This window comes from Heptranchias perlo, chromosome 2 (genome assembly GCF_035084215.1).
Source record: "Heptranchias perlo isolate sHepPer1 chromosome 2, sHepPer1.hap1, whole genome shotgun sequence".
Taxonomy (NCBI): Eukaryota; Metazoa; Chordata; class Chondrichthyes; order Hexanchiformes; family Hexanchidae; genus Heptranchias; species Heptranchias perlo.
In genome coordinates this window covers 30,192,489-30,202,059 of record NC_090326.1, presented here as the reverse complement: position 1 = coordinate 30,202,059, position 9,571 = coordinate 30,192,489, and the positions used below count along the sequence as shown (strand labels likewise).

General features: G+C 47.2%; 1 protein-coding gene across 1 annotated transcript; it reads right to left on the bottom strand.

Moving 5' to 3' along the window:
• Window positions 1–3,182: 3,182 nt before the first annotated feature.
• LOC137336321 (E3 ubiquitin-protein ligase NHLRC1-like) lies at window positions 3,183–4,810 on the bottom strand. The gene has a single exon (XM_068001652.1). The coding sequence runs from the start codon at window positions 4,732–4,734 to the stop codon at window positions 3,520–3,522; it is 1,215 nt and encodes a 404-aa protein (XP_067857753.1). The 5' UTR covers window positions 4,735–4,810; the 3' UTR covers window positions 3,183–3,519.
• Window positions 4,811–9,571: the final 4,761 nt, after the last annotated feature.

Genomic DNA, 9,571 nt, shown 5'->3' with positions numbered 1-9,571 from the left:
TACATTAGTTTGATCTACTGTGGTGTTGTTCACACACCAAGAAGAATTTTGTCTCTTTCGCTTTCGTTGTCTCTCTGCTTCTTTAATTCTTTGTGTCTTCTACTTTTTGCTCTCTGTACGGCTCTCACACTTTTCTCACTGTAGTTGCTGTGGGGCTGATTATGGTATTCATTATGGCCTGTCTTTGCCTGTTAATGTAGTGTAACGGACCATAGAATTGAGTTCTGCCTGAATTCTTTCAGGTGCGGAGCAGGCGGTAGAACCTCCAGTCTGAAGCTGGCGGGAGCTTTACTGTATACAAAAGGGATGTGGACACGGCACCACCATCGCAACCCCCCTCCCCCCACAACGGCTCCATTACCCAGCTTTAAAACCATTTGAAATGACCCAAAATTTGATATGTTAATTAACATTCTGATCTCAACTGGGGCACAAATTGGGGTGTGAACAATTGAGCAAGGGAGAGGAAAAATCAGTAAGCGTTTGCACTCCTGATTACTATCTAGTCACCATTGCTGGAGGGTGTGGGGATGTCAGATAAGCATAGGACAGGCCTCAGCTGTGATATTCCCCAGTCGAAAAGCCTGCTGACACTTACACATGAAGAATGGCCATGGCATTATAAGAACGTAAGAAATAGGAGCATGAATAGGCCATAAGGCCCCTCGAGCCTGCTCCGCCATTCAATAAGATCATGGCCGATCTTCTACCTCAACTCCATTTTCCTGCCCTATCCCCATATCCCTTGATTCCCTTAGTGTCCAAAAATCTATCGATCTCAATCTTGAATATACTTAACGACTGAGGGTCCACAGGCTTCTGGGGTAGAGAATTCCAAAGACTCACAACTCTGAGTGAAGAAACTTTTCCTCATTTCGGTCCTAAATGGTCGACCTTTTAGCTTGAGACTATGACTGCTAGTTCTGGACTCTCCAGCCAGGGGAAACAACCTCTCAGCATCGACCCTGTCAAGCCCTCTAACGTTTTAATGAGATTGCCTCTCATTCTTTTAAACTCCAGAGAATATAGGTCCATTCTATTCAATCTCTCCTCATAGGACAACCCTCTCATCCCAGGAATCAATCTAGTGAACTTTGTTGCGCTCCCCCTAAGGCAAGAATATCCTTCCTTAGGTAAGGAGATCAAAACTGTACGCAGTACTCCAGGGTGTGGTCTCACCAGAGCCCTATATAATTGCAGCAAGACCTCCTTACTCTTATACTGAAACCCCCTTGTAATAAAGGCTAACATACAATTTGCCTTCCTAATTGCTTGCTGTACCTATATGTTAACTTTCTGTGATTCATGTACAAGTACACCCAAATCCTTGAAACGGTATTGAAACAGTCAAGGGCCACTGCAACCCTTGTTAGCTTGGTTCAGAAGGTTGTGGCTTCACGCCCCCACTGTGAACCTGAGCATATAATCCAGACTTCCATTTCAGTTGAGCACTGCACTGTTGGAGGTGCCGCCTTTGAGTTGAGATATTAAACTGCTCAGACAGATGCAAAAGATCCCATGGCATTATTCAAAAAGCACAGAGTACTCCTGGTGTTCTATCCAACACACCTCTCTCAAACAATACCAATACCATTCATTCCGGGACCTTGCTCTGTGCAAATTGGCTGCTGTTTCTGCCTATATAAAAACGACTTCTATGCATCAAAAGTAATCCAATTGGCTATAAAGCACTTTGTGATGAGATAAGGTTGGTCTTTCTTTCGTAGAATTGTACTCCAACAAAAGTTTGTCAGATGAGCACTGCATACAGTTCAGGTCACCACATTACAGGAAAGATATGATTGCACTAGAGAGGGAGAGGAGATTTACAAGGATGTTGCCAGGGCTGGAGAATGTTAGCTATGAGAAAAGATTGGATAAGCTGGGGTTGTTTTCTTTGGAACAAAGGAGGGTGAGGGGAGATTTAATTGAGGTATATATAATTATGACGGGACTAGATAGAGTGGATAGGGTGGACCTATTTCCCTTAGCAGAGGGGTCAGTGAGCAGGGGGGATAGATTTAAATTAATTGGTAGAAGGATTAGAGGAGAATTTTTTTCATCCAGAGGGTGGTGGGAGTCTGGAGCTCACTGCCTGAAAGGGTGGTAGAGGCAAAAACCCTCAACTCATTTAAAAAGTATTTGAATGAGCACTTGAAGTGCTGATACCTACAGGGCTACTGACCAAGTGCTGGAAAGTGGGATTAAGCTGTTTTTCGGCCGGCACGGACACGATGGGCCGAATGGCCTCCTTCTGTGCTATAGCTTTCTATGATGAGAGAAAAGGGAGAAAATACAGGTATATTCTAAATAGTGACAAAGTAACATAGAAATTAAACTAAAACCAAGTAAAGAATGTTTTTAAATATAACACAACTTGCATATATAGCACCTTTAACCTAGTAAAACATCTCAAGGTACTTCACAAAAGGTTTATCAAACAAAATTTGACACCGAGCCACATAAGGAGATATTTGGATAGATGATCAAAAGCTTGGTTGAAGAGGTAGGTTTTAAGGAGCATCTTAAAGGAGGAGAGCGAGGCAGAGAGGTTTTGGGAAGGTCTTCCAGAGCTTATGACCTAGGCAGCTGAAGGCACGGCTGCCAAGGGTGGAGTGTTGAAATCGGGGATGTGATAGGGACGGCAAGGTGATGGAGGGGTTTGAAAACAAGGATGAGAAATATAAATCGAGGCGTTGCTGGACCGGGACCCAATGTAGCTCAGCAAGCACAGGGGTGATGGGTGAGGTTGAACGGGACTTGGTGCGAGTTAGGTAGGATACGGCCAACAGGGTTTTGAATGAGCTCAGGTTTATGCAGAGTGAAAGGTGGTAGGCCAGCTAGGAGAGCACTGGGATATAGTCGGGTTGAGAGGTAACAAAAAGCATGGAGGAGAGTTTCAGCAGGATAGAGGCCACCAATGATGTTACAGCCAGAAAGGCTGATACCAGTGGAACAACCTTGATTGGGCTTTCCGTTTTAAAGGTTCGTTTCCCCCGTATCTAAATTCGTTAAGATTCACAGTAAAGCTTTCTTTAATGTGCACAATCGTTGTATTTTCATAACCAGTGAAAACCTGTCCAAAAAAAAGTGAAAACCTGTCCAAAAAAAAGTGAAAACCTGTCCAAAAAAAAGTGAAAACCTGTCCAAAAAAAAGTGAAAACAGACCAAAAAAATAATAATTTCATTCCAGTCTTTTATTTTTGAAAATGTCCTTTAAATTGGATGTCTCCGGGCAGTGCACTATAATTCGAATAAAACCCTTCAATCGATGTCGTCTTGAGCATGATCAGGTCGGGGACGTTTCACTCTTGCTGCTGTCTCCACAGGCGCCGCCTGACTTGCTGGGCATCTGTTCCAAGTGTTTTTTGTTAATTTCAGATTTCCAGCATCCGCGGGTATTTCGCTCTTTGATTGAGGTGGGTCACAGCGGGCTGAGGTGGGCCGTTCTGGTCGCTGCTCCACGGGCAGGGTGGGTGGGGGGAACCTCCTCCTCCTCCTCCTCCTCCGTGCGGGAGTTCAGCGAGTCGTGTACACTTTCCAGGTGTGATCTCCACCGTCCAACACGATCAACGTGTCGTCTCCGGCACAGGCCAGGGCCAGGGGGCGGCACAGGCCGCGCTCGATGACGGTCCTGCGCTGCGCCTTGTCCAGGGTGCCCAGGCTCAGCACGGCCCGGCCCTCCCCGTCCGCCACCAGCACGTTGCCTTGACCGTCGACGGCGATCGCGGTGAGGCCCGAGGGGACGAGCCCGCCCCCGGACCCGGGCCCGGGCAGGCTCAGGGCGAAGCTGTCGAGCTGGCGGACGAGTTGCCCGCGGCGGTTGAAGGTCTTGAGCCGGGCGCCGGGCCGCAGGTGCTCCACCACGTGGATGCAGCCGTCCAGCGGGCAGACGGCGACCTCTCTCGGGCAGCGCAGCCGCTCGCAGACGCTCTCCTGGCTCAGCAGGGCCCCGCTCGGCAGCTGGAGGGTGAGCAGCAGCAGCGAGCCCCGCCCGGCGTCCGTCAGCGCGACCTGGTCGGGGGAGGAGGAGGAGGAGGAGGAGCCGGCGTCCACTCCCCAGGGGAGGATGAAGGCCCCTCGGATCACCGCCGACGCCGCACCGCCGCTCCCGCCCCCGGAGGCGAAGACCTTGACCGAGCAGTCGCCGGCGTCCGTCACCACCAGCAGCCGCCCGCCCCCGGCCAGCGCCACGTCCAGCGGGTATCGGATGTGCTCCGGGGCCGACTCGAACCCCAGCCCCGCGGCGCGCCCCCCTCGGTCGAAGAGCCGGACCCGCTGCTCCCCGTCCTGGGCCACGGCCACGGCCCCCGACCTCCTGCAGACCGCCAGCCCCCTGGGGTTGACCAGCTGGCCCCAGCCCCCGAAGACGGTCTCGAGCTTCGGCCAGCGTCCGCCGGCCACCTCAGCGGCGTCCCCTCCTCCTCCTCCTCCATCACCTCCTCCTCCGCCCAGTAGCTCCGCCAGCTGCAGCAGGGGCAGGCAGTCGGCGGCCTGCGAGAGCGGCCCCGTCCGGCGGCAGAAGGGGCACTGGAGCTGGCCGTCGGCCGGCTGCTGGCGGCGGCACAGAGCCGAGGCGCAGTGCCGGCAGACGGCGTGTCCGCACGGCAGGGCGCACGGTCGGCGGGGCGGGCTGCTGCCGTACCGCTCGAAGCAGACTTTACACTCGAGCACGTTCAGCTCGATCTCCCGCACCAGGCTGCGGGGCTCCCCCCCGCCCGGAGCGCTGCACATAGTCCTCGCCGGCCTCGGTGAGCCGCTGAGCAGATCCTCGGCGTCTTTCGACGGCCAGTTTTTGTTTCTCTCTCTCTCTCCCCCCCCCCCCCCCCCCGTGTCCTCTAGTGGGCGAAGAGCATCGTACAAGGCAGACTACCCTCAGCAATTGGTGGGGCAGACACAATCCTGGCTACCAGGGCTGCCAAGACTTGCAATCGTTGCAATTTAATTGATGTGATCTGGAATGCACTGCCCGAAAGGGTGTTGGAAGCAGAGTCAGTAGTAACTTTCAAAAGGGAATCGGATATATACTTGAAATGGAAAAAAAAAATTGGGACTAATTGGCTCGCCCTTTCAAAGAGTTGGCGCAGGCACGATGGGCCGAATGGCCTCCTTCTGTGCTGTATGATTCTATGACATAATTTTAAGAATGTAATAAAACATGCAATTTGAAAGGGCGGTTCAGTCCTTCTGGCTTACTTCAAACATGATGTGGAGATGCCGGTGATGGACTGGGGTTGACAATTGTAAACAATTTTACAACACCAAGTTATAGTCCAGCAATTTTATTTTAAATTCACAAGCTTTCGGAGGCTTCCTCCTTCCTCGGGTGAACGTTGTTGGAACAACGTTTCCAACAATGTTCACCTGAGGAAGGAGGAAGCCTCCGAAAGCTTGTGAATTTAAAATAAAATTGCTGGACTATAACTTGGTGTTGTAAAATTACTTCAAACAAACATAGCACCTTTAACACAGTAAAACATCCCAAGGCGCTTCAAACAAAATTTGGCGCCGAGCCATATAAGGAGATATTAGGACAGGTGGCCAAAAGCTTGGTCAGAGAGATAGGTTTTAAGGAGCGTCATAAAGGAGGAGTGAGACGGAGAGGTTTAAGGAGGGAATTCCAGACTTTAGAGCCTAGACGGCTGAAGGCACGGCCGCCAATGGTGGAGTGATTAAAATTAGGGATGCGCAAGAGGCCAGAATTGGAGGAGCGCAGAGATCTCAGAGGATTGTTGGCTGGAGGAGGTTACAGAGATAGGGAGGGGCGAGACCATGGAAGGATTTGAAAACAAGGATGAGAATTTTATAATAGGAGTCGTTACTGGACCAGGAGCTAATGTAGATCAGCGAGCGTATGGGTGGTGGGTGAGTGGGACTTGCTGTGAGTTCGGATATGGGCAGCAGAGTTTTGGATGAGCTCAAGTTTACGGAGGGTGCAAGGTGGGAGGCCGGCGAGTCTAGAGGTAAGAAAGGCATGGGTGAGGGTTTCAGCAGCAGATGAGCTGAGGCAGGGACGGAGACAGGCGATGTTACAGAGGTGGAAGTAGGTAGTCTTGGTGATGGAGTGAATATGTGGTCAGAAGCTCATCTCAGGGTCAAATAGGACGTCAAGGTTGTGAATGGTCTCAGACAGTGGTCAAGAAGAGGGATGGAGTTGGTGGTTGGGGCCACCTAGTTCCTTCATAGAACTTGATTTGCCCCATCATCCAAAAGCAAAATGGTCACCCACCTGAAATGTTAACTCTGTTTCTCTCCCCACAGATAGTGTTTGACCTGCTGAGTGTTTCCAGCATTTTCTGTTCTTATTTATGACTATCTTATATTAATGGCCCCTAGTTTTGGTCTCCTCGACACGTGGAAACATTTTCTATAAGTCTATCCTATCAAACTCTTTCATAATCTTAAAGACCTCTATCAGGTCACCCCTCAACCTTCTCTTTTAAAGAGAAAAGAACACCAGCCAGTTCAGCCTTTGCTGATGGGTATAACCTCTCAGTTCTGGTATCCTTGTAAATCTTCTCTAGTGCCTCTATTATCCTTATTATAATTATGGAGACCAGAAATGTGCATGGAACTCCAAGTGTGGTCTAACCAAGGTTCCATGCAAGTTTAACATAACTTACCTCCTTTTCAAGAAATGAACCTCAGTGCTTGGTTTGCTTTTCTTATGGCCTTATTAACGTGCGTCGCTACTTTTAGTGATTGATGCATCTGTACCCCTAGTTCCCTTTGCTTCTCTACCCCATTTAGACTCTTATTTTCCAAGGAGTATGTGGCCTCCTTATTCTTCTTACCAAAATGTACCACCTCACACTTATCTATATTGAAATTCATTTGCCAATTACACTCCCATTTTGCCAGTTTATTAATGTCTTGTATTTTGTCGCAATTCAAGAGGAAGTTCTTTACTCAGAGAGTGGTGAGAATATGGAACTCGCTAACACAAGTAGTAGTCGAGGCGAATCGCATAGATTCATTTAAGGGGAATCTAGATAAACACGTGAGGGAGAAAGGAATAGAAGGCTATGGTGATAGGTTAGCTGAAGGAGGGAGGAGGCTTGCGTGGAGCATAAACACCGGCATGGACCAGTTGGGCCGAATGGCTTGTTTCTCTGCTGTAAATTCTATGTAAAACATTTCCCACCAGTGCTAAATTTGGATTGTAAGTCAGATGTGAAAGTCCAAACTTATCCTGAGGTGAAGCCAAGGGACACATCTCCCTCTAGAAAGTCTCACTTTACTTATATTTTGGTGTCAAGTTGAGCTCAGACACACGATTCAGGTGGCATTTACAGTAAGACTGCAACAATGGTGTGAATTGAAACTGCTTCCTACAGATGCCATAGTTGTAGTATAAATCAGCTAAAGAGACTAAACAGGAGCAGCTGGTACCTACAGCTTTACTTTTGGATGTGCAACCAGAATTTACTGTGTTACAAAAAAGTCTTTTTTAAGTCCATTGGGGATAGCCAGTCTCCCGAGTATCTGATTCCTCCATAAACCTGTTACGAACAAAACAGTGCTGACATTATGCTGAAAGATTGGTCTCTGAATTGGAGCTCCTTAAATTGCCTGGTCAGATAATTCTCCAAAATTTACATATCCTTGTCTCTAGTGTAAAGGATAGCCCAGTTGGATAGTTTCTTGATCCAGTTATCTGTGGTGATGGGGGAGGCCAGTGCGTGTGGTGGGGAGGGCAATCCATGGCAATTTAAAGACTGGAATTGGAGCTGGTTAAGGCCTCGTCTTGGCCTTTGGACCGGGCAAGCTGCTCCTTTGGGATTAGGTTTTTTTTCCATTTGAACTGTGTCAGCAATTACCTCGAGCTTCTGCTGTTCTTTGGTGAACTGCCAGCAGTTGCTGTGTCTGCTCACTAAATAGATTCTTAACATTGAAGGATATCTCTATGATGTTGGTCTGCAGCTTCTCTTGGAGACCATAAACATGCAGCCAATAATAGCAACAATATTATGGGTATGCTCTGAACTCTAAAATAAAAATAGAAAATGCTGCAAAACTCTCAGCAGGTCAGGCAGCTCTGCTGAAAGGTCATCAACCTGAAATGTTAACTCTGTTTCTTTCTCCACAGATGCTGCCTGACCTGCTGAGTGTTTTCCAGCATTTTCTGTTTTTATTTCTGATTTCTAGCATCCGCTGTATTTTGTTTTTGTTCTGGACTCTAAGGCCGCCCCTGCTAGTGTCTTTCTGCCACAGATAAGCGCTCTAGAATTCTTTGATCCAAGAGAGATAAAGATCACTCATTGTCATCTGTGCTTTTTGTAGACTGAATCCAAGCCATCTTATGGTGCGAAAACTCTTCCTAGTGTAACAAATAACAAGTTAATTGCATCTGGAGTGTACAATGCAAGAATGTTCTTAGATATGCATACAACCGTTTAGACTCCTTTTCAGGGTTCTAGCACCAAAACGATAGTTGCTTATATTTATTTGTTGTTTGAAGACAACAAAAGTCTGCTGGGGCCATAATATGCAGGATATCAGTGTCCCTGTAAATACGGTGTGCTCCTGCTGGAAATGGAAAAATCCAACTCAACTCTTGCCATAAATCCTAGGTGAGAGTACAGAGGGCATCAGGAATCATGAAAAGATCGGCAATACCAGTTTCTAGAGAATGCACAAGACAGACACTTTCCTTGGCTGTAATTTCAATGATCTGTACTTTCAGGATCTTAATCATCTTGGAGTTTAAGGTTCTCTTGTGGCTTACTAGTTAAATGCAAAATCTGGTCAGATCTCTCTGTGTCAATGTTGACTCATCTGTGCCAAAAACCATGTCATGGCTGATTTGGCAATGATAAGATATTTTCTAACATTGATGCCAAGGACTTTGGCTTTGATGAATTTGATGTGGAACTCTGGTACCAAACATTTGGTTTGGGTCTTTGGTGCCAAAGTAGACTGATGACTGTCAGCCAGTGATGAAAGTGGAATTTGTAAACTTTATCTCCTCCCTCACAACTTTTAGAATTTGATATACATACTTGATCATATTCACAAAGTCAAAGAGCAATTTTTTCTCAAAATAGAACATACTGCAATACAATTTTTTCAAAAATACTTGCTCAAATATAAAAATCTTCCAATTCAAACGTACACCTGATTGTGTCACATTAAATTTTTAAATTCAAATGCCTTTATCTCTTTCTTTCACCACTGTTCAGATGGGTCGCTATTTTGGCACAGGTGAATGAATGAAACTATCCCACTGAATTCTAAATATCCTGGAGTAGTGGTTTTGATGTACAGCTGTGTTTGGGCTGAAGGCATATGCAAGGATGGGAGTGCCAATGACTCATTGTACTCAAACTGATGGACATCTTGGTGGCCAGAAGCCCCCAACTGCCGATATATTGGGACTACCTGAGTCCAGTTAGGCAATCTAAGGTCAGTAGGGCGACTGGGCTAGTCCAACTCTGAGGCAGTGTTTTTGCCGTTTAAGAAGTAAGCACATGTTTTCAAGGATCAATTTATGTTCAGAGATAGCTTAGAAGAAACATTTTTGTTTTTTTGAACATTCAAGAAGTCAAGGTTCTAAATTACTGTAAATTTA